The sequence below is a fragment of the Staurois parvus genome, unplaced genomic scaffold (assembly GCF_062004578.1).
Source record: "Staurois parvus isolate SC_StPar_1 unplaced genomic scaffold, SC_StPar_1.0 ptg000019l, whole genome shotgun sequence".
Classification (NCBI taxonomy): Eukaryota; Metazoa; Chordata; class Amphibia; order Anura; family Ranidae; genus Staurois; species Staurois parvus.
In genome coordinates, this window is record NW_028317815.1 from 19,599,840 (window position 1) to 19,626,604 (window position 26,765).

General features: G+C 38.6%; 1 protein-coding gene across 3 annotated transcripts in view; it reads left to right on the forward strand.

Annotated features, from left to right (window-relative positions):
• RELN (reelin) overlaps positions 1 to 26,765 on the forward strand; it is a 547,755-nt gene that overhangs the window by 128,632 nt on the left and 392,358 nt on the right. For all 3 annotated transcript variants that reach the window (XM_089685528.1, XM_089685532.1, XM_089685541.1), the window contains exon 3: positions 602 to 737. In XM_089685528.1, coding sequence (XP_089541654.1) covers positions 602 to 737 — 136 coding nt within the window. The remainder of the gene's footprint in view (positions 1 to 601; positions 738 to 26,765) is intronic.

Here is a 26,765-nt window from a genome sequence, read left to right on the forward strand (position 1 = left end):
TTAGAAAGTGGTAGTGGACCTTGGGAGTGATCCTACATATGTGTTCAAGTGCTTTTGATCTCTTTTGCTTAGTGATCCCGGTAATCTGGTAAGGAGGTGACACTTTCTGATTATTTGGTGACTTGGGAGCACTAAATACAGAGGTCATAGCACACAGCATTCTTTTTTTTAAGTGGACCATCCTCTTTAGACTGTAATTGGACACTGGGAGCAGACGGTTTATGTTTATTATTTTTTTCTATCTTTAACTTTTGTTTTTATTTTGATGTCATATGTTTAATGATTTTTGGCCACACATATTTAATATCAATAATATTAAATATGAAACATAAAATACATTCAATTTACATACATAGCTTTATAGGAAAGTTTTTGTTGAAATGGATCGTTTGTTGACTGAGTCTTTTTAAGTCTTGCTAACTTTGACAGAACCTTCAGATTAAGCAGGTTGCTTCTAAGTTAATTGTAACCAATTTTTTTAAACTTCATTTTTCCCATTTATTGCATATTTAAAGAATATAAAAATGTTAAGCAGTGAGTAAAACAATTCCTAGATCTATAATGTGATTTTATCCTCACTTTGTCTGCTTTACTCCCGCAGGTATTATGTCTGACCACCAGTTTGGAACTCAGTTCATGTGCAGTGTTGTGGCTTCACATGTAAGTCACCTTCCAACAACAAATCTCAGTTTTGTATGGATAGCTCCACCTGCAGGGACTGGATGTGTCAATTTCATGTGAGTAAAAAATGTGCATTTATGTTTTTTTGTGGAGAGATCAAGACAACTTTAAACTAAAGGCAAAACGTTTTTCATTTTGGATAGAGTAAGGAAGGGTTATATCCCCTGTAAGATTTATGTTTGCTATCTGTATTCCACTGGAGAGATTTACCTTCACTTCCTGTCCCAAGGTGAGGGAATCCTTGGTTGTCACCAGGGTGACCAGAACTAGTGTTCCCACTGGAAGATATTTCCACAATTCCTGTTTTGGGGACAATCCAAAACTCTGTGCCATCTCTTCAGAGTGACATTAGCATCTGCATGAATATCTGTTAAATGATGCAAGTTTAGAAGATAGTCACTGTACCTACAGGTAAGCCTTATTATAGGCTTACTTATAGGTACAACTTACAAAGTGGACTTTACTTCCACTTTAAAAGGAGCACAGACAACAATAAAAACCTGAGAGGAGTTTCTGATTCCCTCTTCACTCAATCCAAAACTAAATAAAATACTTTAAATGTAAAATGAGTATTCAGAGAACTGTTGATTATCCAGTTAATAACACTCATTAAATTTCTTCCCAGGGTTTTGGAAATACAATAGTTAATTTATTTTTCTCAAGGTGAATCTGAACTCTTAACATTCTGTGTGATATTAAGTGGTATTAAATCCTAAACCAAAAATGTATTATATTGCAGCCTACCAATCATTAGATGTGGTAGATGCATTAGTTTTCTTTCCTTTGGCTTTCTTCCCGTTTTCACCTGGTGATGTGGCCAGTAACAAACCTTCTGTATTAGTGAAACATGACTCTGGAATTAGCACATGAGGCACAGCAGGCAGCAGCATTGTCAGTCTGGGTGAGGGTAGTGTTAAATGTATTAGCGGATTTAAATACACTAATGAAACTGAAGCCAAACTCTAGCTCAGCAACCAGTATTTTTTTTCTTTTGGGATAAAGGTTTTGCATAACTAAATAAAAGCTGATCATTTTAATTACCCCTACCAGTGTTAAGTGGTATGTCTCATCCATGTAAACATGTACATTCTTCTGGAGAGCTTGAGCTTCGGAAAAACAAAAGACTTGCTGTCTGGATCACCAGGTGAAAAAAGAAGAAATAAGAAAACTAATAAAGCCATCACATTGGTAAGCTGCAATATAATAAATGTTTGCTTTTGGGTTTAATACCACTTTATGAAATTTTTATTGATTTTTTTCACCATACAGAAAATAAATAATGAACGGGTATAAGAGTTTTGAGATCCAGCAATGATGATAATGAGATTCAAGGGTGCACACTTAAAGTGTTACTAAACCCAGGACCCTGCATTCACTATATCTGGTCTCCCACAGTACACAGAACATGGAAATGCAATTATTTTAGTAAATATATAAATTGCTAAATACCTTTTTCTCATCAGCAGTTAGAGCAGTCTTGTGACCTCTATCAGTGTTCCGCAGAGCACTGGTTAAAGCCTGTAGGAGGAGTTTTCTCTAGGAAGATGCATAACCCCTGACCCTCTGTCTCGACAGTGCTGACTGGCCCTGTGCTGATCACATGCACTCTCCCAAGAAAAAAAAAAACTTCTGTAGCAATACACACCAAAGAGCATGTGCAGTGTCTCCACCTGATATGTCTTATCAGGAGATAAGAGGGAGACACTGGAAGAAGGGGGGGTTCAAAAAAGTTAGGATCAAACAGCCTTTTAACACAATGCAGATGATTAATCCCTTAGGTTCCACAGTGAGTATAGCAAGCATGCTTTACTGCATATACAGACTGATTTTACTGTTGTGGGTTTAGTAACACTTTATTAATTCACATATAATTACTTGGGCCAAGAGAGCCATAAAGGAGGGTAGAAGTGATAGGTGGAGAATGCCTGGTGCCCAGAGTCCACAAAATTAATACAAAAGTAATTATGTATGAGTAATTATGTTTCACAAAGGCAATTTCTGTAATTCAAAAGGGCATTGACAATGAGTTGACAGATTTCAAAGAGAAAAAGGTTAGAATAGATCTTCTTCTCTTTAGTTCCCCCACCCCTGGGCTGTGTTTAGGGTAGACAGTCCCAGAAATAAGTATTGCTGTATTTTGTCTTTTGTTCTTAAAAATGTTTATGTAACTTAGAACAAAAGAGATATGGGAAAGGATAAGATTGTGGGAGTCTCATAGGCTCCATATTTGATTGTCTTTGTCCATGTTGTGTTACATAATCTGTCTGTAAGGGTTTCAACCAGCCTAATCACTTTAACTCTAATATATAATTACATTTTAGTGGGGATGGTAATTTGCTTCCAGTTTAGAGCTATGAGACAATGACTTTCTGTCAGTATGTGTGTGATGAGCTTTTTAGTGAGTGTGGGGATCCCATTTAGAGGGATAGGATTGTGGGACAGCACATCATGGCAGCTGTGTTGTTAAAGTATTAACTTCTTGCCAGTAGGATGTGAAATCTGGGCAGGTCCAAAATATGTGAAAAAAGGATACCCAGGTGTGTGTTGAAATGCCAGCACAGTTTGCTTATTGAAGGATATATGGAATGTAAAACATCTTGTGTGTACCATTGCATGAGCATTTTTGTAAGCATTCTCTTTGTAGGTTGTACTTTTGGAGCTTTTATGTGCCTGAGTCCAGTGCCTGAGTCCATAAGATTTCCCAAACAGGGAGGGGCGGTTCTTGCCCAAGGACCCCTTCCCACTTCCTCATGTAGCAATGTTTGGTAAAGAGGTCTTCAGGTACAATTATGAGTATCTTGCATAATTGTGAGATTGCACCTTTCTGAGTGCCAGTCTTTACAAAAATGGAGAAAGCCTGCTGAAAGTAAGATCCTTACCCAAGAAAATAGCATAATGGCATAAAGGCCATCTGAGGAATATCATATCTGTCCTGTAGAGTGGAGAAGAAGAGAAGGCCTCTAGTTAGAGGATTAGTCAGTTGGCCCAGGCTGAAAAGTGCATGTGTCTTCTATGATTAAATCATATGGGAAGGTAGGCTATCAGGGATAAGTGGGATGAAAAGAAATAATGTCATGGGGGTTAGGAGTTGTGAATTGTTTTGAAGGAACTCCAAAACATTGAGTTAGGATGTATTGGAGTATTTCTCAAAGTTACTCAATTTCAGTCTAAGACCAAGGAGTAGACCAGTACTCCTAACCCTCACAAACTCCTAAAATGTACAGACCTACTGGTCTCCATCCCAAATTTTTATAAAGAAATGAAACGCTAGAGTCATCTTTGGGATAAAAATTCTGATAAAAATTAGGCCCTCTCTATAAACCTCAATCCTCACCTTCAGCAACTTCTTCCTTAAATTTACCAGGTTTGGACATGAGAGTCCTCAGGGGTATTAAAATGGTTTCATATCAGTGACATGTGGTGTGCCATAAGAAGCTGCTGACATCTTCCTTGAGGGTCAAGGTAGCTTGCTTGAGACCAGACTGGGAGTGGTGCTCAGGTGAGGTATGCTTTATTAGTACTGGTCTGTGCAGCTCCTCTCTGCAGAAGGACCAAGCTTACCTTGCACTCCGGAGGCAGTAGTGTGTTTGATGGCTGCAGATGATCAAATTCAGGGTTACTGTTATCTTATACATTCTGTTTATGGAGTATCTTGAAACGTGTATTTGATTATAATAGGTAGCAAAATAATCCTATACTGATATTTGCAATATCTAGATATATCCATTTGTCAATTTGAGAACTATCAAATTATTAGTCTAAGTCTTTTTATCCTTTCCAGTCATCCATTTTTGTAATGTACCACAGACGATGGTGGAGAATGGCATATTGTCTATGTAGAGCCATGTGCATATTTTCTTAGAGTTATGATACATTATTGCTTAAAAATAATGGGGAATTTGTATTTGTGTAAGGACTAAAACAACATTTTTGTGTATGATGTTATTCAAAGCAATTCCCCTCTCCTCCTTAAAAAAATGAGTAGAGTGAGAAACAGCAAAGCTAGCAAGGTTTGCAATTCTTCCATTTTTTGAGAGCTAAAATCTAAATCAGCCTTTCCAGTTAGGGTCCCAGAGCTTGCTTGGGGTTCCTTGACCAGTGAGTGGAATATTAATTTCCAACCTGATCGTGACTGCATAGTTCTGGTGCCAACTTTACTTGGTGGACAAAGTGGCGCTATTCCAGCCTCTTCTCTTATCATATAAGTAAAACAAATGAAGGCTATATCAGTAAGCATTTAATTACAGTTCACAGTCAGATTACTTTTACTTGGATTTCTGTCTTCCTACAATAATATTGCGTAATAGGTTCTTTTTGTGTACTATATTATTGTGAATCATGATGTGCTTATGCTGACAGACTTGTACTTGTGTATACTGTATACACAGTAATATATTCAAGAATAAATTAATGTCAGCTAATATTTTGGGAAAAAAGATCAGCACATCATAAGTTGAAAGACTTTTAAACAAAAATATTATATAATTATTCTAAATAAATGTAGGCATAGTTCCACATATGATTCAAACCCATAGAGTGTTAAAGCGGTTGTAAAGGCTTGTTTTTTTTTTTAAATAATATACGTTATACTTACCTGCTCTGTGCAATGGTATTGCACAGGTTGACCTCCAACGTTCTCTTCTAGGGTCACCCACCAGTGCTCTAGGCTTCTCCTTTTCTCCATGTACCACCATAGGAATCCGCTTGCTATGGAGGCACACCTGCAGGATGCCATAAACACACACACACCTGAGCCCTGCCCCCCTCTTCCTTCAACAGGATTTGATTGACAGCAGCAGTAGCCAAATGCTCCTTGTATTCTCAATGAGTCCTGTGAGGAGAGAGAGACCAGCACTGCTGCAGATTGGCACAGCGCTGGATCCAGCGAGGGCTGATAAGTACAGGGCTAAAGTAATAGGGGTGAGAGGGATTCATATAGTAATTGGGAAATTTTTTACCTTAATGCTTAGAAAAGCGACTTGCTTTTATATGGGAGAAGGAATATTTAGACGAAGAGGCATCATTTCAAGAAATCCTTAAATACAAGACACATTTATCTAAGCAAAAAGATGTAGAAAGGAGAAAAAAAATAAAAATAAAATCAAGCACTCAATGAGATAACATTCATTATTCACTTATTTTGCTTAGAGTGTATACTCTGTATAAATGCAGGGTTTATGTATTATTTTTACATAGAACATCACCTTTCCCAGTAATCCTAGTGGAGACACCACCTATATAAGCTGATTTTACTCTAATGATCTGGACATCTTTATCTATCTATCTATCTATCTATCTATCTATCTATCTATCCTTTCGGTCACCTATATTTTATGCTACTTGAGCAGTGCTTCACTTTTAAACCCCTTCATGACCAGGGTCAAAGCAGACCCTAACGTCCAATCCCAATTTTGCAACTTTGACATGTGTTAGTTAAACTGTACATATCATCACAATTACTTGGTGTATCTAGGTGGATTATGTCTTGTTTTTTTCAGGACAGATTGAACTTTTATTTGGTGAGAAATGGTAATAGATACCTCCTGAATTTTTTTTTGTCATCAAAGGAAATCTGGCCCAAAATAGTAAATATATATATTTATATTATGCCATTAGCATGTTCCACCACCAAAAACCACCACCAAAAAAACCCTGAAAAATAAATTCTTCCGCTTCTGATGATCATCTCTATGCCACATATGTGTGTGTGATTTGTTCTTTGTACCCGTAGTAGGGCCAAAAAACAATAGTATGCATTTTGTTTTTTATTTTTTTTTATACCTCACTAAGGTAAGTAAAGCACCAAGCTGGTTAATCTAAATATTTTCTTTTTTTTTCAACAGAATTTTTTTTTTGTACAGACTACTCCTTAGTGAGGAATAATGGATAAAATGTATTGTTTCCTCCTGACTAGCAGACAGGTCTGTTGTTTCTCCTCTTCACAGATGAGAGACAATGCAGGGAAGGGCTACAAAGTAAGTGATCATTGTGATATAATCAGAGGCTATCACAGCTATCAAGTGATCGATATCCAGTCACCCTCCCATTACCCCCCCCCCCCCCCAGGTCCCGATCACTAGTAGAGACCTGAGGCTGTCAGCCTGTTCTCAGTGCCCCTGGCACAAACACAAGCACACATATATTGCGGCACCCAGGTTTAAAGCCCACTTCCTAGACGCCGCATATATGTGTTGCATGGCCATAAAGGTAAAACTTGTATTCTAAAGATGATTGCTTGGGTGGGCTATTTGAGATGCTGTACTTGTAATCCTTTCTATCTTTTTATGTACATATGTAAATACAGTTCCAGGATTATTAAATAAACCATACAATGCAACATCTTTTGTAGAACAGACTCCACAAGCCAATTGCTGTGTTGCATTCTGTATCTGTGTTAATATAATATCTTAAAGGGATGTAGTGACCTTATTTCACTTGGAAAGGACATGAAACAATGTCTTGTTGAAGCCTTGGCAGATTTTATTCCTGGCAGGCTACAGTAGCGTTTTATTGGCCACCTGTGTCTGATGAAGTGCAGACACTTTGCTCTTCTTCATTCATCTCCCTAGTCAAAGCACAGCAGGGCAAAAAGAAAAAAAGATGGTATGTCAAGGACTGGAGTTGTACAGCACAGTTTTAGAAGACAACAAGATGCACAAAGAAGGTTACATGAAAAGCAGAGAACTTGACCCAAGAACATTGCCAATAATCTATTTAGATATGGCTGTGAGGTATGTTAATGGAAAGGAGAGTAATGTATGGAAATATTATACTGCTGCATGCTATATTGTGGAGCTCCTCGAAAAGTAAATTATATTGTCAATGTTTAAATATTAATATAGTGTCTTGAGCATTTTTAAACAATTTATTGTGAGCTTGAATTATTAAGTACCTTGGTCAGTCTATATCACTTATGGGGGTACTCTAAGGAATGTGTTGTCACACAGCAGACTTCTCCCTTCAGAGCTGTTTTTGCTGCCAATTGCAATCAATCACTTTGCAGCTGACATATTCCTTCTGCTGTGTAGAGAGTTAAAGAAGACTTGATTGGTTGCAGTTGCAATGGTAGATGCTAGCATTCATTGTCTTCATTTTTAAAAGAGTGTTTGTAATATAGACATTTTTCTAGTTTAATAAAAGTTCATATTATCATAGTTTCTCTCAAGATTGAAAACATCTAGATAATATTTTGATGTTTCATTTGTATATTAATACAGTGAATAATTGTTAAATAATACATAACAGTTTAAATTTAGTCATTTGCTTTGTTTTTGCCCCTTTATGCTCCCTGGGCAATCAGAAGTGAACAAAAAATCATTGTTTAGCCTTTTTTTTCATTTGTTACTTTATTTTAGAAAGTTGCATATTATTGGAATGTGTGTATTCAATGATGCTAGGCATTTAAGACTTGACATTCATTCAATCATTCCCAATGACCACAGCCAAAGTGACATTTGTGATAGATTGAAACACATATACTGCCAGTTATTTACTAATCACCAGTCCCAAACCATTCATTGGGTATGTGGGCAGTTTGCTCCAAAACAAATCATATATTAAATCTAAACAAAAATCAAACAATGTGCGCTTTATGTCTTGTGAATTTGCCATAAAGCCTAAGTTTAGATCAAATAAAGAAAAAAAACAACACAAGGGACTGCACTTACATTTAACAAGAAGTGTCACTTGTCCTCTGCCCCCATACCCCTACAGGTGTAACCTTCCAGTGCTGCAGGGGTTATTAGGAGTGCAAGACCCAACACAGACACTCATCAAGTGTGCTGACTATACCCACTCTTTCCTCCTCCATTTATAGAAGCTGTACCTGGTATGGGAGAGGCGAGGGCTTCAGATTTCAACTAGGACAGGCAACACAAGGGACACTTTGCATTAACTATAGCAGTGTCCTCTACTGCCCTTCACATCACCCCCCACAGTAGTGTTCTCTGTCCCACTTCCCCCATAGCAATGACATCTGGCCTCCCTTCCCCTCCCCCAGCATTGTCCTCTGCCCCCCCCACACTTAGGCTGATTTAGGGCACCAGGGTAGGGAGGGGGCGGTAAAATCTGAATCCCCAACCACTTGCTGTGAATTATGATTTTTAAAATACCTGTCTTCCAACGATCCCCTTTATTTTCCTCCTGCAGCAGCTGAAAGCCAGCATCTCCCCCTATCCCTCCCACCAGCTTTCAGTGCTGCAGGAGGAAAATCCAGGGGATTGGTTCTAGTAAATGCCTCCCCGCTGCCCCTCCTGTCCTTGTTCCTCTTTTTTTTTGCTCCCCCCCCATGTGCTCCCCTTTCAACAGCACTCCTAAAGAAAATTGAAAACTACTGACATGATCCACTGCCCTACTGACACCATCCACTGTCCTACTGACTGACAATGTCCATTTTAAAGGTAGGCTAAGTTTGTATTTTTACAGCGACATTTGTTTTATTATATTTTTCTCTGTTTTCCTTACTATTTAGTTAGTCTTTGCTACTCAATTTCCTTTAAAAAGGCACTGAACCCTTGGCGATCTTTAAACTCTTCTATGTTGTTCAGGTAGATCTCCACATCTCAAAGGTTGCCTACCCCTGGTATATGGTATACTATAAAGTCCAGTGTATTTTTTTAAAAGTGCAAATTGGTTCCCTACCCTCTCTGGTATGAAAAAAATCCTTGACAAGCAGTGCTCACCCTTTTCAGTCTCTGGTTCTGTCCCACATTTTCTCCTCCAAAAACTGTCATTCATTCCATTTCCTGTGAGCCCAGGGCTGCAAGGACCTGCCCTTTGGGGTTTGTCATCAAGCCACTTTGGAATCACAGGAAAATGTTACAGAAAGGAGTATAATGTCATTATGCGACTGTTGGAAGAAGATGGGTTAAAAATGGAACTTTAAGTAGAGACTCCTTTATTTTGATTACTTGGCAATGTAATTTAACCACTTGCCCTCCTGAAGATTTACCCCCCTTCCTGACCAGGCCTTTTTTTTGCTATTCGACGCTGCACTATTTCAACTGGTAATTGTGAAGTCATGCAATGCTGTACCCAAACTAAATTTAAGTTCCTTTTTTTCACTCAAATAGAGCTTTCTTTCGGTAGTATTTGATCACCTGTGAGCTTTTGTTTTTTTGCGCTATAAACAAAAAAAGACCAAAATATTAAAAAAAAACAATATTTTTTACTTCCGGCTATAAAAAAATATAGTAAACTCAAAGTTAGTCATAAATTTAGGCCAAAATTTATCCTGATACATGTTTTTGGTAAAAAAAATCCCAATAAGTGTATATTGATTGCTTTGTGTGAAAGTTATAGCATCTACAAACTATGGTATAGATACTGCAATTTATGCCATTTTTTGCTATACAGCACTATGCTAGTTTAACTGACAATTGCATGCTCATGCAATACTGTACATAAATTAAATGTATGTCCTTTTTTTCACACAAATAGGACTTTCTTTCGGTCATATTTGATCACCTCTGGGGGTTTTTTTGTGCTATAAAAAAAAACCCCGAAAAGTTTGAAAGAAAATTATATTTTCTCATTTCTGTTATAAAAAATATCCAAAAAACTCAAATTTCATCAAAAATTTAGGCCAAAATGTATTTTGCTACATGTCTTTGGTAAAAAACCCACAATGACTTCATATTAATTGTTTTGTGTGAACGTTATAACATCTACAAACTATAGATAATGGAATTTACACTGCTTTTACTTTCTGACTGTGTATCACATTTCTTGAGGTGCTAAAATACCAGGACAGTACAAACACCCCCAAATGACCCCTTTTTGGAAAGTAGACACCCTAAGCTATCTGCTGAGAGGCATCTTGAGTCCATGGAAGATTTATTTTTTTTCCACAAGTTTTTGGAAAATGAAAAAAACTTTTTTTTCTAAACAAAGTTGTCACTTAAATGGTATATTGCTCACACAAGCCATGGGTATATGTGGAATTACACCCCAAAATACATTCTGCTACATCTATTGAGTATGGGGATACCACATATGTGAGACTTTTTAGGCCTAGCCACATACAGGAGCCTCCACGCGCACCCAGGTGGGCAGTGTGCGCGTGGATAGGCGAGGGTGCTTTAATTTTTTTTTTTTTTTTAGTTCTTTTGATTTTTTTTATTATTTTTACACTGTCCCTTTCTTTTTTATCACTTTTAATGCTATCACAGGGAATTCAAATATCCCCTGTAATTTCAATTGGCATTGACATATATTCTTTTATGAGAAATCTGGGGTCTATCAGACTCTAGATATCTCCTCTGTCCTTACATTATCTAATCTCACTAATCTCACCAATCTCACCCAATTTACAAACTGTGCTGTTTATATCTTGCGAAACTGTGGTGATGAAATGCTCGTAGCTTCCGATTTCTTAGACTGTAGAGATTATTGGCGCCATTCCGGTCTCCAATCAACTCTATGGTCAGCTGGAAGAAACACTGGCTGCATTCTCAGGTTCCCCCGATCCGATGGCACGGGACTGCCCAAGAAGGCCGTGGAAGGCAGTGGGGGAGAGAGGGCATCTTCTCACACTGCTTGTAAAAACAATCCTGCAGCTAATTAGCCACTAAGATTGCTTTTACATGAAAGCTGATCGCCAGCTGAAAAAAACGATACCAGGATCATCCTGGTATAACCATTCAAAGTCCAATGATGTACCAGTACGTCACTGGTCCTTGTTGGGTGTATATGCTATGTTCTTTTTTTTTTATGCAGCCTGTGGGCTGAATGAAAAAAAAGAGAAGAAAAAGTGTGTGGTATGCCTACCATTAGACTATACCGCCCTGCATCCACCTACTTCTAATGGTGGGCACACATGAAATGTCCCTTTTTTGTCGTTCAGCCCGTGGGCTGAGCGAAAAAAAAAAGATCCTAATGGATTCCTCTATTCACATTGGTCAATGTGGATGAAGAAATCTCTGACAATTTTTTTTTTAAATATATACTGTGCATAGGGGCCATCCACCAATTTGCCACCCCAGGCCCCCATGCTTCGGTATTGTATGCTCTCTTTTTAACTGTGGATGTAAAATCTCATCCAACAGCGCTGCACACACTGACTTATGTATATTCTGAAAGTAAGTTCCTGTTGCTGTCAGAATAAACAGGTCGGTGCTGCAGCTGAATGGCATTCCTGCAAAGAAAACAGCAAGAGTTAACAATAAAACAGTAACAACAAAACAGTAAAATTGTAACAGTAGAACAGTAAGAACAATGACAACAACAAAAAAACTACAACTATTTTGGGTTTTTAAAATTTACATTTCTTTTTGTACTTGTACTTTTTATTTTTTATGGGTATTTTTAACCTTTTTTTTTAACTTGAACTTAAACCAGATTGTACGGTCTCTCAAAATGCGATAGCCCGTTTCCTGACTAACATCTTTTGAGATCCTGTGCAAATATGTGCCCTGAACTGTGCCTTGCTGTACCCTATACTAATACTCCACTAGTATGTAGTAGCGACGGAAGCAGCCCTTGAGGCAGAGACCAGGTTGGCCAGGACAGGAGGGACAAAAAAAATTCACACCTAATTCCATGTCTGCTACAGACAGGACATCTTTTTTGGGGTGTCCTTTGGGTTGGGGTACCAGGAATGGCATCAGGAAAATGCCTCTCATGCAGCTGGCTAACTGCATCTGTGTTGGGGGTTTGGGCCACAGCACCTTCTGGATACAATCTCTTCTTGGAGTTTTAGGAAGGATCCACTTCATCCAGTTGCTCTGTAAAGCACAAACGCATTATATAAAGCCAACTGCAATAAATAAACAGAAAGTTTTTTTGTGCAAGCGTCTGGCTTTTCGGGAAACTAAGTACAGCCTTATCATCTGGTCATTGAAGTCCACCCCTTCCTTGTTAAGGTTATAGTCGTGGACATTGAGGGGCTTCTCAACAACACCAGCTTCCGTGACAATTTGGATGGTCGTGTCTGCATGAATGGAAGACAGGACGAAAACATCCCGTTTGCCCTTCCACTTCACTGTGAGCAATTCCTAATTTATCAAGCAGGCTTTTCCCCCCTTTCTAAGACAGGTATTTAATAGCTGTTGGGGGAAGCCCCAGCGATTAGGTCGCACGGTGCCACATGCGCCAATTCCAAGATTGTACAAATGTCTAAATAGTGGCACGCTTGAATAAAAATTGTCTACGTATAAGTGGTACCCCATATGGAAAAAAGGATGACACCAAATCTCAAACTAACTTGCCACTGCTCCCCATGTAGTCTGGGCATCCGGGGGGCTCAACGTGACCATCTTTTCCCTTGTAAATCCAAAACTTGTATGTATAACCTGTTGCCCTCTCACAGGTCTTATACATCTTGACCCCATATCTGGTACGCTTGCTGGGGAGAGATTGTTTGAATGCAAGGCGGCTAGAAAAATTAATGAGGGACTCATCATAGCAGATGTTTTGCTGGGGAGTATAGACATCTGAAAATTTTTGGTTAAGGTGATTTGAATAAAAAACGCACTGTTTTGCATTTAAAAAAGTCCATGACCCTTTCCAAAATTGCAGCGACTGAAAAACACATAGATGTGAAGGTCCCATAGAAAACCATGGTAAATTGACTGTAGTACATTTTCTGCAAAAAGCACTAAAAAAAGCTTTGGTGTGAACCAGGCCAAAGAAGAGACCTTGGAGAATAAATTAGTGATAGTTCCAATTTTTATGTCATACAATTTACCAGGCGCAAATTTTCGGTAACAATACACTAAAGTGTTTTACGTTTTAGGGCACACAAATGCAATATATTCTTTTTTTTATGAACTATAGAAGCTCGAGTTGCACCAAGTAAATAGATACCTATGCTCTAAAAGCCCCTACAGGTCATTAGTTTAGAGTTAACCATGAATAATGGCTTTAGAATTATTACATGCATGGTGATATGTAACATGTGTGGCGCAAATTGCCTTTCCTTACATAAGTGCCCCCAACATCTGTGTTAATATTTTGCATGACTGCATATGGCAAGGGCAGGCTCCACATTGTTTGGGGGGGGGAGGGGGGATTAAGTGCTAAGAAGTAAACCCTAGTTGTTAAAAAATATAAATATATTGTTTGTCTCAACCCTCTAACTGAAGTTTTTGATGGACAGGTTGGTCTGCTAAAGAAAGTTGAAAAAATGACAAATTTCCTGACAATTTCAAGTTAAGTTAAAGGAAAAGCATCTAAAAAAAAAACTAAAACAGCCACCACATCTAAGAACTTGTAGGCTTCAACATAATACATTTTTGTTTTTGGGTTGAATATCACTTTTAGAGGAGCATTCGTTTACTATAAAATTATATGTGATTTATTAGCACAAACTATTTGTGTTTTCTGTGGATATTATATGCATTGTAGAAGGCATTACCAGTACCACTGAGCAATAGCAGAAGGTGAGATGAATTAGACCCAGGAATCACACAGCTTGAAAACATTAGACTGGACTCAGAATTTAGTACATTATATGTTTTGCAGTATTAAGGCATTGTGTGCACTGTGTACTTTTCAAGGGTCAGACCACAAAGCAGATGTACTGATAAAAAGCTTCAACTATTATTATATGAAGAAAGGAGCTGAAGTCTGAGACTGACTTTCTCTGCTCTCCAGTGTTGAAAATGTAGCCTTTTCATAGCTAGAACATTATTGTCCCTTTTTTTAGCTTCTGACATATTTTACTGACATTACAAGGAGTGGGAGAGACAGAAACAGAGACAGAATGTGGGCATTTGTCACATTGTCTGTGAATTTTTACAGAACGCAGTTAACAAACATTTCTGCATTAATTACCACCCATTCCTAAATAGCACAATACAAAATCTTTCTGAGACACAGGACCAATTAGCACTTTTTTGTGTAGAAATGTAGGAAGAAATGAATAACACAGTAGAGAAAGCAATCTGTTATTCCCCTTTTCTCACTGTTCAGATCCAAGGTTAATGTTTCTGAAAACCTATAAATCATCATCAGGCTTGAAACCAAAAAGGGCTTTTTTTTATAGCTTGCTTTGCTTTTAATGGCAGCAATGCGTAAGCAGATTATATGATATTTGAAAAAATGATTTAGTCTAAAGTAGCACACAGGGTTTTTTATATGTTCATTAAAAGTGCCTGATATACAATATATATATATATATATATATATATATATATATATATATATATATATATATATATATATATATATATATTTATATATTTATATATATATATATATATATATATATATATATATATATAAAAATAACTATATACGTTTTTTCTTTTAGACAGTGGAGATTTCAGATTTTATTTAGAGATTGTATTGGTCTAACCATACAACAAGAGATGCAATGACACTAACCTTTGTTGAATATAGGCCTTGAGTATTTCCTTGCACAATATGCATCTGTTAGGCAATGCATCAAATGCTTTGTGTGTTTTTTTTACAGTACACTATATACAGTATAAATATATATGTAATAAAATATAAAGCCTTTAGAATACTTACTTTAACTACTCAACAACGCTGCAGATAAAACGTACAGTGATTTAATAATGGATGCACATTTTGATCATCAAGATAAGAAAAAAAAGAGAACTCAAGAATGCTTGTTTAATTTTAATGCAGGATATCCTTTTAAAAATAAAGAATTGTGGAGGTAAGCATGATGTAGTGTAGGGAGTTCAGACATATGCATAATTTATGAGAGTTCCAGGTACAGAACTGCAAATTAGCCATTGGCTCAGGGATTCCAGTTATGTAAAAGATAAGTTCCTGTTTTTTTTTCTCTACATGATTAGGTGTTTAGCATGAATATAAATACATTGAAGAGAAACTAAAAAGACATTCCATTATTAAAGTTATTGTGAAAGTTCATAATTTTTAAAATAACAAACATGTCATACTTACCTGCTCTGTGCAATGGTTTTGCACTGAGATGCCCTGATCCTCCAGTTTTCGGGTCCCCCACCGATCTTCTAGGCCCCTCCCCCTGATGAGTCCCCCAGGGAGCTGCTTGTTCTGAGGGGGGAAGGGCGTGGAGCAAAGCAAGCTGCTTACTCTGGTGGGCGCTTGTGCGTGATTGCTCCAAAGCTGCTTCTGTGTGTCTATAAGACACATGGGGTTGATTTATTAAAACTGAAGAGTGCAAAATCTGGTGCAGTTGTGCATGCTAGCCAATCTGCTAACTTCAACTTGATCAATTAAGCTTTGCCATAAAAAAAAAACATGGAAGCTAATTGGCTATCATGCACAGCTGCACCAGGTTTTGCACACTCCAGTTTTAGTAAATCAAGCCCACAGAGCACGATTCAGCTCCCTCTCCCACTCCCTCCTCACTAGATGTGACTAAAGTGGAGCTCTACCCAAAAGGGGAATTTCTGCTTTCATGCTTTGTCCCCTCCTCCCCGTTAAGGATTGGCACCTTTGGGGAGTGGGTACCCGAATTTGACAGGTACCCACTCCCACTTCTGGTGCGATCGCCTAAGGCAACCGGAAACGGAAGTTGTCCTCCCCTCTCCCTTCCCATAGTCTTCTGGGACACGTGACAGGTCCCAGAAGACTACGGGACCATTCGCAAAGCGCAGCGCTACTTTTGCATGCACAGTGGGCACCCTGCTGTGAAGCCGCAAGCTGTCACAGCCGGGTGCCCACACTAAGGATGCACCAAGGAGAGAAGACGGCAGGTAAAACCAGCAGTGGTGAGGATACTGCTGGACAGTTTTTGTAGCTGCTAATTTTTTTTTACTATTGAACTGGAACTCTGCTTTAATTTTGTGTCTCTGCCAATGAGGAGGCATAGACCCTGGGGAGCTTCTGCTCTTGTGCACACGAGATCGGGTTCAGGTAAGTATTAGGGGCGCTGACGGGGAAGCTGCACACTAAAGGTTTTTCAGCCTTCAGAACCACTTTAAATTGGCTCCCAAACAAAACTATTTACTATTTTTCATATGATACATAAAATGTGGCAAAGTGGTTATTCACATTTAAATTGTAGTTTTTTTTTCTTGCATGTGATTTTATAATTGAACTGAACACAGTTTTATTTTTTTTATTTCTTTGCTACTTTAGTTTTTCAACCCTATCATGTATTTGACCTCTTCACTAGAGTTTACAGACAGTGCAGTTCACAACCAGAACATATATAAAAATATTTCCAGCATTTTTCCTTGTTCGGACCTACTCAGCTGTGATAGGGTTAGGAAGAGGGGAGTGTGCACATAAAGGAGCAAAGATTCAGAGTAACATATACAGGTGAAACTTGAAAAACTAGAATATCGTGCAAAAGTTCATTTATTTCAGTAATGCAACTTAAAAAGTGAAACTAATATATGAGATAGACTCATTACATGCAAAGCAAGATAGTTCAAGCTGTGATTTGTCATAATTGTGATGATTATGGCTTACAGTTCATGAAAACCCCAAATCCACAATCTCAGAAAATTAGAATATTACATGCAATCAATAAAACAAGGATTGTACATAGAGCAATATCGGACCTCTGAAAAGTATAAGCATGCATATGTACTCAGTACTTGGTTTGGGCCCTTTTGCAGCAATTACTGCCTCAATGCGGCGTGGCATGGAAGCTATCAGCCTGTGACACTGCTGAGGTGTTATGGAAGACCAGGATGCTTCAATAGCGGCCTTCAGCTCTTCTGCATTGTTCGGTCTCATGTCTCTCATCTTTCTCTTGGCAATGCCCCATAGATTCTCTATGGGGTTCAGGACAGGCGAGTTTGCTGGCCAATCAAGCACAGTAATCCCACGATCATTGAACCAGGTTTTGGTGCTTTTGGCAGTGTGGGCAGGTGCCAAGTCCTGCTGGAAAATGAAGTCAGCATCCCCATAAAGCTCGTCTGTGGAAGGAAGCATGAAGTGCTCCAAAATCTCCTGGTAGACGGCTGCGTTGACCCTGGACTTAATGTAGCACAGTGGACCAACACCAGCAGATGACATAGCTCCCCAAATCAACACAGACTGTGGAAACTTCACACTGGACTTCAAGCATCTTGCACTGTGTGCCTCTCCATTCTTCCTCCATACTCTGGGTCCTTGGTTTCCAAATGAGATGCAAAAGTTGCTCTCATCAGAAAAGAGGACTTTGGACCACTGAGCAACAGACCAGGTCTGTTTTTCTTTAGCCCAGGTAAGACGCTTCTGACGTTGTTTGTTGTTCAGGAGAGGCTTGACAAGAGGAATACGACATTTGAAGGCCATGTCCAGGATCCATCTGTGTGTGGTGGCTCTTGATGCACTGACTCCAGCCTCAGTCCACTCCTTGTGAAAGTCCCCAACACTTTTGAATGGCCTTTTCCTGACAATCCTCTCCAGGCTGCGGTCATCCCTGCTGCTTGTGCACCTTTTTCTTCCACACTTTTCCCTTCCACATAACTTTCTATTAATGTGTTTTGATACAGCACTTTGGGAACATCCAACGTCTTTTGCAAATACCTTTTGAGGCTTTCCCTCCTTATGGGCTTAGTTAGTTGATTAGAGTGGGACACTTTGAGCCTAGAATATTGCACCTTTTCACAATATTCTAATTTTCTGAGATTGTGGATTTGGGGTTTTTATGAGCTGTAAGCCATAATCATCACAATTATGACAAATCACGGCTTGAACTATCTTGCTTTGCATGTAATGAGTCTATCTCATATATTAGTTTCACCTTTTAGGTTGCATTACTGAAATAAATGAACTTTTGCACGATATTCAAATTTTTTGAGTTTCACCTCTATATGCTTTGCAATGCTTTACAATATTTGTTTAGATTTTCTAAATTACCAGTGGAGATATACATTATTAGTTGTTTGGCTGTTATACATAAAAATATCAATAAAAACATTGCTTACATCAAACTTGTCATCTACATAAAGAATAGCAGGGAAAGGGCTTAGCAGTGAGTTACAAGCTGAAGCTTGCAGTATATGAATTTTGCACCTGAGAATGGGATATCAACCTGCTTTTTCTAGAAATTAAAGTAACTTTGTACAGAGGACACAATTATTATGTTACCTTAACTGTTGAAAAGTAGGCACCATAAGGTCCATGTCATAACATAAGACTCATGAAAACTTATGGATTAAAAGGTTATTACGATCACCCCCCCCTCTTTTCCTTCTCCACCAATTAATGCACTGTTATACGGGAGCATACCTAACCCCGTGCAAGTATTCGCTTTCAAAAAGTTAGTACAGTATATTCAAACTTCATATTAGAGGACATATTGGTTGTGGTGCCAGGTTTCCTCATTACTTTGCCTACATCAGTCCTTTTGCGGGTAGAAAAAAGACTCTAGACACACCTGTCATTGGTAATTCAGTGCCCTCTGTTCATGTGCACCAGGGAAATGGAGGGACAAGTACTGGTCACATTACATGTTATGGCTAAATAATGACTACCCTTGGGCAACTGCTATTTAATGCCCATACCACCCCTTACTCCACCAGGCTTGAGAGAGAGAACTCATCTCTTTAAACACGTTGGCTAGTTACAGGACACCACCTGGAAACAGATGTTGTCACCCTCTCCCCCTCCTTTTTCTGTTGGGGACCCAGAAGGTTCTGTTCTTGGATCGCTCCTATTCTCAATCTACACCTCCTCCCTGGGTCAGCTGATAGCCTCCCATGGCTTTCAATATCATTTCTATGTTGACGACACCCAAATATACCTCTCTACCCTTCAGTTCACAACATCAGTCTCTTCACGTATCACTAACTTACTGACCGACATATCAGCCTGGATATCACCTCACTTCCTCAAACTCAATCTATCCAAAACCAAGCTCATAATATATCCCCCCCCCACGTGCCCCTTCTCCTGACTTCTCTGTCATTATCAATGGCACAACCATCAACCCATCCCCGCATGCCAGGGTGTTAGGTGTAATCTGAACTCTCCTTTCAGCACCACATCCAATCACTTTCCAAAGCTAGCCATCTCAACCTCTTCCTAACCAATGACACCACAAAGCTCCTAATTCACTCCCAGGTTATATCTCGCCTTGACTACTGCAACTCCCTCCTCATTGGCTTGCCTTTACATAGGCTATCCCCCATCCAGTCCATCATGAATGCTGCTGCCAGATCTATCCACCTTACCAACCATTCAGTGTCTGCTACCCCTCTCTGTCATTCCCTCTATTGGCTGCCACTCACCGAAATAATTAAATTCAAAATACTAACAACAACTAACAAAGCCATCCACAACTCAGCCTCAGCTACACCAGTAACTTAGTCTCAAAATACCAATCAAATTGCGGTCTTTTTTCCTCCCAAGACCTCCTGCTCCCTAGTTCCCTTGCCACCTTCCCCATGCTCTCCTGAAGGACTTCTTCTGAGCCTCTCCCATCCTATGGAATTCCCTACCCCAATCTGTCCGACTATCTTCTACTCTGTCCACTTTTAGGCGATCCCTGAAAACTTTCTCTTCAGAGAAGCCTATCCTGCCTCCACCTAAAAACTGTACATGTATTTTCTCCTTTTGTATCACTTGACCCTCCCCTTTTAGATTGTAAGCTCTAATGAGCAGGGTCCTCTGATTCCTCCTGTATTCAATTGTGTTGTAACTGTACTGTTTGCCTTCACATTGTAAAGCGCTGTACAAACTGTTGGCGCTATATTAATCCGGTATAATAATAATAATTTTTAAAAAAAGCCCAAGAGGTGACAGCACACAAGCTACAATCTTTAGACGTGTGCTTGTGCAGCACATATCCAGAGAATGTGTCTGAACGCAGGCAATGGAAAGAGATACTTATACATCTTCCTGGACAAATATCACATGTCTTGCTCCTATTGATGAAGTAATGTAGATATGGACTGCATTCCTGACAGTGTATGACCTTAGTGACTGATGGGTGCTTCTAATGATACTAGCAGATGGCCATGTGTTTACTATGTCTCCTTAAGAAAGAGACCCTGAAATGTTGGCTTTATATAACACGTGACTTTGCACCAATAAAAGTGTATATTTGCACCGCAGTGCTAGTGGTGGTGGTTCATCTTGCTCCTAATGGTGTCACATCCTTGGATTTGATGAAAATCTGCAGTCACTTGGGCTTGCAGGTTGCATAGTTCAGTTGGCACCTGCTATCACCCTGAATCAGAGACCTCTGAGCTCTAAATTCCCTGGCAGTGATTGTTATATTTTATCCAGGCTTATTGAAGGCTATATCTGACTGAGCCATTGTAGGTGTGTTTCTTAATTTAATTGATCCAAGTGTGCCTTTAATGCACAAGGTTGTTTGTGCCTTTTTTTTCTTTTTTTTTCTTGTTATGGCTTGAAGAAAGGAGGTGTGTATAATAAGTTGTTAGCAGTTATTGGTATCCTATGCATTTGCTGTTGATATAGAACTACAATTATTCCTAAAAAAACAATGGTCATCATCCAGCAGTGTATCATAAACTTTTTGTCTGTGCATGCAGTATGGGGTCAAGGCACCATGGGTTCATTTATCTGACTCCGGACAGTTGGGCACACCACTCCTTGGTGTTTAAGCACACCATCTTCTGGTCTAAATGGGATATGCAGAGCAGTGTGCATCAGTGTGCTTGTGACATCAACAAGTTGTAAAAAGTTCTTCCACTGTACTTCGTTGGTACCTGAACAAATGTTTCTTGCTGGTCCTTCTGAGTTTCACTGTTTGTGCTCTGAATCCCAAGTACCGCTCTTGTTTTGGCAGCCTTTTGCATCCATCTTATGTCCTAAATATCTGTCTGGAAATTGCCTATCACTGTGCCTGTCACTTGAATCTGCTTGAATAACAGTTTCTTTGAGCTCTGCCACTCACACTGCTTATTTCTTGGTTGCCCATCATTTTATCAGCTGCTGCCTATGTGATAAATCTGAACAGTTGCAACCTGGGAGTATCAGGCAGCAAAATCCATACCCCGGCAAACACTGGTCACTTACCAAAATTTTAGTCTATACCTACCACTATTTGTGAGACACTAATAGTCCTCAAACACAGAGTTTTGCATTGGTGTCCGGAATATACTAAAAACAAAAAAATAGTGGAGTTTGTCTTCTAAGCCAGATAAAACCATAAAATATACTTCAATTAGACCAATATTGATAGGCCTATTAACAGCCTAATGAGAAGCTTGATGGAACCTATTAACAAATAATAAAATTGTGCTAAGCTTAAAGCATATATAAAACACACACATAAATGCAGACATCAATCAAACGTTGTAATAGTGAATACATTATTACATTTATGTTTTTAATGCAAGTTATATAAGTACCTGAATTTGAACTAAGAAGACAAGGAGCCAATCAGTTCATGTGCTGAAGATAAGCTTGCAGATAGGAGTAGAAAGCATAGTGACAGACCAACCATTGTTCTGCTTCCCCTTTCACAGTTCACTAAGAGTCTGGGGCAAGTCCAGGATGACTTGTGTTCAAGTGGGTTGAATGATGCCCACCCTCAAACTGAGGACATCTGGCGACAGAAAAATAACTAATTGGGGAAATCTCTGGTTTAAAGGTGAATATTGCAGCAGAAGCTTTTTTTTCATTTTATAGTTTAATTGACTAATAATGTTTGCCTTAGTTAGATTTAGCTAGAGTTTTGTTTTAAGCCTGAATTCAGCCCAAAAGAGTAAGTTCCAGTTCAAATTTTTCTCCAAAACAACAACTGTCACTATTATTACATCCTTTTCTCAGTGGGTCATTGAACTAGTAAATTTAAATTTTAGCTGGTTTACAGAATGCATGAAAATTAGAACAAAATTTAGACAGGTAAATCTAACTGTGTAGTTATATTGTGTAGTTTATAATCTTTTTTACTTAACCCTTACACTATTCAATTACGCTATAAATTCTAAATCAGAATTCATATTATGAATCTTCTGCCAAAACTAAGGTATTTTACATAGTTACTTTTACTCCTTTTCTTGAAATACCCACAACAAGAGATTGTCCCTCTTTTAAGAGTATTCTCAAAGAACTATTGAGAAGATTGTTTGCTAAACAGCTACTCCTTGAGTCCTTTTAGAGAATCTAAAAATATGGTATGCCATAAGAAGAGGTCCCTCTTATTGCATATCCTAATTGTTTTCTGAAATCACCATCTGGAAGCTCTGGCAGATGGACAGCTTCCCTTGCTTTGGTAACTGTAGTTAGGTGAAAACTCAAAAGACTAATTTATTTGCATGTTTTTATCTACCTCTTAAAAATAGTTGAATACATGGTTATTTTTAAAAAAAATTGCTCCAAAGAATGGGCATCATTCTTCTGCAGCAAAAAAATCCTTTATTTATATATAATTTCATCTCTTTTAATAGTTATTGGCAATGTGCATGGGAGATTGCATAGAAGTGACTGAGACACTAAAAGTCTTATAGTTGTGGACTTGTATGATTTATTAGCAGAGCTACAACGTGTGCTTAGACCACTTCTAAACCACAGGGAAAATTATTTTAAATATATTCTATAAACCCACGTTCTCACTTGTGCTTGTAGGGAGAAAACTGGAAAAACCAAAAAAAAATAAAAAAATGTATTAAAAAAATACTCTGTCATGTTATTTTAAATGCAACGTGCTAAAAAGGCACATTAGTTTTTATAACAAAGCACACATTTTCAAATGCACTTGTGTGAATAGGCCCTTAATATTTTAAAAGAAAGTGTTTACAATTAAAATGATTTAGGACTGAATATTTGAACACTTACATACACCACGTCCTGACTGGTTCTCATTAGATATTTGTAAAAAAGAGGCTCATTCTGGTTGCTCATTTTATCAGTCATAATAGATGTTTGGCTTAAAATCAAATTGTAGCTATGCAGAACCTGCAAGAACATGGATCAGAATTAGTAGGAAAAATGATGCTTCTCATCACTAAAACAATTTGCTCACATTTTATAGGCCTTAATATGCCGTCTGTAGTATGTGATAACAGAGCCAATGGAAGCATCTGCCTAGAAAGAGATTACTTTAATTATGGACTCATTGTCCTATTTTCTGCAAGTGATCCCCAGAGAATATTTTAGGAGTAGACGAGAGGTGTTCTCATTCACTTTACGGCTCACACTTCAAGCAGAGGGAGATTACAGAGTATGGCTCTAAAAAGGTATCCACCTAGTTAGATCGTGAAAATAGAATTATTGTCTTTTTTTATTTTAACACCTGTCACAACAATGTTATCTTTAAGAAGAGATATGTTAAAACACTTTAAAATAATTTAAAATGTGCATTATTTCTTTTAAACTTTTCTTTGAAGCTGTCCATCTCACAAAACAACTTTAATTTAAAAATTCTAACCCCATCTATTGTACACTAATAGTGGCTCTAGTGACTGTATCCTGTAACTTGTGATGAGCCAAATGTACCTAGGTTTGGTTTGGGGCAGGATCAAAGAACATTACTGAAGTTAGGGTGCTGAATCCAATCCCTATTGAGGTCATTGGAAGCCAAATCCTGGAAATCACTAATGGCCATTTTCTAGGCTAAAAGAGAAGGGACTGTCAAACAAATGGCTTGGGGAACTGCACACTGTTCTTAGGAACATAAACCAAAGCAATAACAATTTTTTTTATGAATTCCATTTGGGGGAGCAGTAATTTGAATACATTACAGTGAAATATTAAAAATGCTCTTAACCACTTGACCTCCTTCATGACCAGGACATTTTTTGCTATTCAGCACTATGCGACTTTAACTGGCAATTTCTCCATCATGCAACACTGTACCCAAATTAAATTTATATTTTTTCCACACAAATGGAACTTTTTGGTGGTATTTTACCACTTTCCAATTTGCATGAACAGGCAGAGCGACGTACCTGTACATGCAGCTTGCCCCCTACGACAGCTGCATCCGCCACATATGAATGAATTTCATTCTTAACATCTTTGCTTCTGATACTAGTAAGCTGTGATTGGCTCACATGGTATCATTGCACCAGCAAACAAAGTGTAAAAAAAAATAATCCCTGACCACCTTCCCCCCGGAGTAGTTCAATGTTTCTATGGTAACATTGAACAATTCTGATGAAAGTATTTTTAAAAAAAAAAGTAAAAAAAAATAAGAATATAAAAACATTTTTTTTATAACCTGATCACACTTGCCACACCTGTCATATCATGATGCTGTACTGTGCTGGTGACAGTATCTAAAAAAAAGTGAAGGAAAAAAACACATTTTATTTAACTACTTGCCGACCACCTGCCTGCAATGTACATTGCGGCACCTCTGAGCAAGGAGCTGTACCCATACATAGCAATCTTTTTCCGGGTGTCAGTGCGCATGCCCCTCTCCCACGTGCTGCCCCCCTTGTCAATGGCTACAGGAGCAGTTAATCAGCAGGTCCCAGCCAATATTTTGCCCAGAACTCTGCTGATCTTCTGCAGTGAATGGAGAAACTGGTTCTTCTCTTCCTGGACCCCGTCGGTCCACGGAGAGAAGAGAAAACAGCACACTGTGAGTAAAAGCAGCACTTTTTACACACACATGTTAGATTAGAATATTTAACCCTTTGATCATCCCTATTAACCCTTTGATCACTGTCACCCAGCCAGTGCCATTAGTACAGTGTCAGTATATAGAATTTTTCACTGATCACTGTATTACTTCTACTAGCAACATCAGCTAGTGCCAGGGTCAGTTAGCGCTTTTCACAGCCAGGGTCAGCTAGTGTTAGATTGCCCACACACTATCGCACTCACGCTATAGGTCGCTAATCACCACCATTACTAATATAGTGTTCATAATGATCAATATATTGATCATGAACAGATCTATACTAGTACCTCCTTAGTATAGTGTCCCCCCAAAAATGCAGTGTTAGCAGCATCAGCCCTGTTCACTGCCAACACTAGTGTTTAGCTTCTCTGCCCCCCCCCCCCCCCACCAAGAATGTCAGTGTAATTTCTGTTCACCTGTGATACATTGCACACAAAACCACAGCGGTAGCAGAATTAGGTCTGATCTCTGCTAGTGCTATCATGTGACTTTTATTTCTAGTGGTTCAAGCAGTCCCTGACAGCTAGGAGCTCTTTTTTCTGTGAGCACCTGTAAATTTAGTGGCCAAAATGTCCAAAGAAAGGTACTCTAGTGAAGAGGCCTACAGGATTCTGAGCATGTCAGATGAGAACATAGCGGAGTCCTCACTGACAGAATCCGCTTCAGAATACAAACCTGTAGACAGCAGCAGCACCCTAACAGGTAGCTCAGACAATGGAGAAGAGGTCCCTGCTAAGATCAGACATACCCGATCCTATATAGCTCAAGTGCTAGGAATGCATGACTGAAAGAGATTTCTCATCCGCAGTTAAAAAAAAAAGAATGCACAGTTAGATCCATATATATTTGGACACAGGCACAATTTTTGATTTTTCAGGTATTTACCAAAACATATTCAAGCTATGGTTATATAATGGATATGGGCTGAAAGTGCACACTCACAAGTTTAATTTGAGGGTATGTACATGAAAATTGGAGAAAGGGTTTAGGAATTACAGCTCTTAATAGTAGCCATCCCCCCTTTTTCAAGGGACCAAAAGTAATTATACAGTTGAATCAAAAGCTGTTTCATGGCCAGGTGTGGGCTACTCCATTATATCTTCATCAATTAAGCAGGTAAAAGGTCTGGAGTTTATTTTAAGTGTGGTGTTTGCATTTGGAATCTATTGCTGTGAACCTAAATTATCCATTCAAAGGGTCTGTCCATGCAAGTGAAACAGGCCATTGTAAGGCTTCAAAAATGAAATAAATCCATCAGAGAGATAGCAGTTTCATTAGGAGTGGCCAAATCAACAGTTTGGGACATTTTGAGGAAATAAGAACGCACTGGTGAGCTCAGCAACGTAAAAAGGCATGGATGTCTACAGAAGACAACATTAGTGGATGATTGCAGGATCCTCTCTATGGTAAAGAAAAACCCATTCACAACATCCAGACAAGTGAAGGACACTCTCCAGGAGGTGGGCGTATCATTGTCAAAGTCTACAATCAAGGGAAGACTTCACGAGAGCAAATACAGAGGGTTCACCACAAGGTGCAAACCATTCATAAGCCTGAAGAATTTTATACTTGATATTTATGTTCAACCCCTTGAATTAAAGCTGAAAGTCTGCACTTCAAATTAATTTGGATTGTTTCATTTTAAATT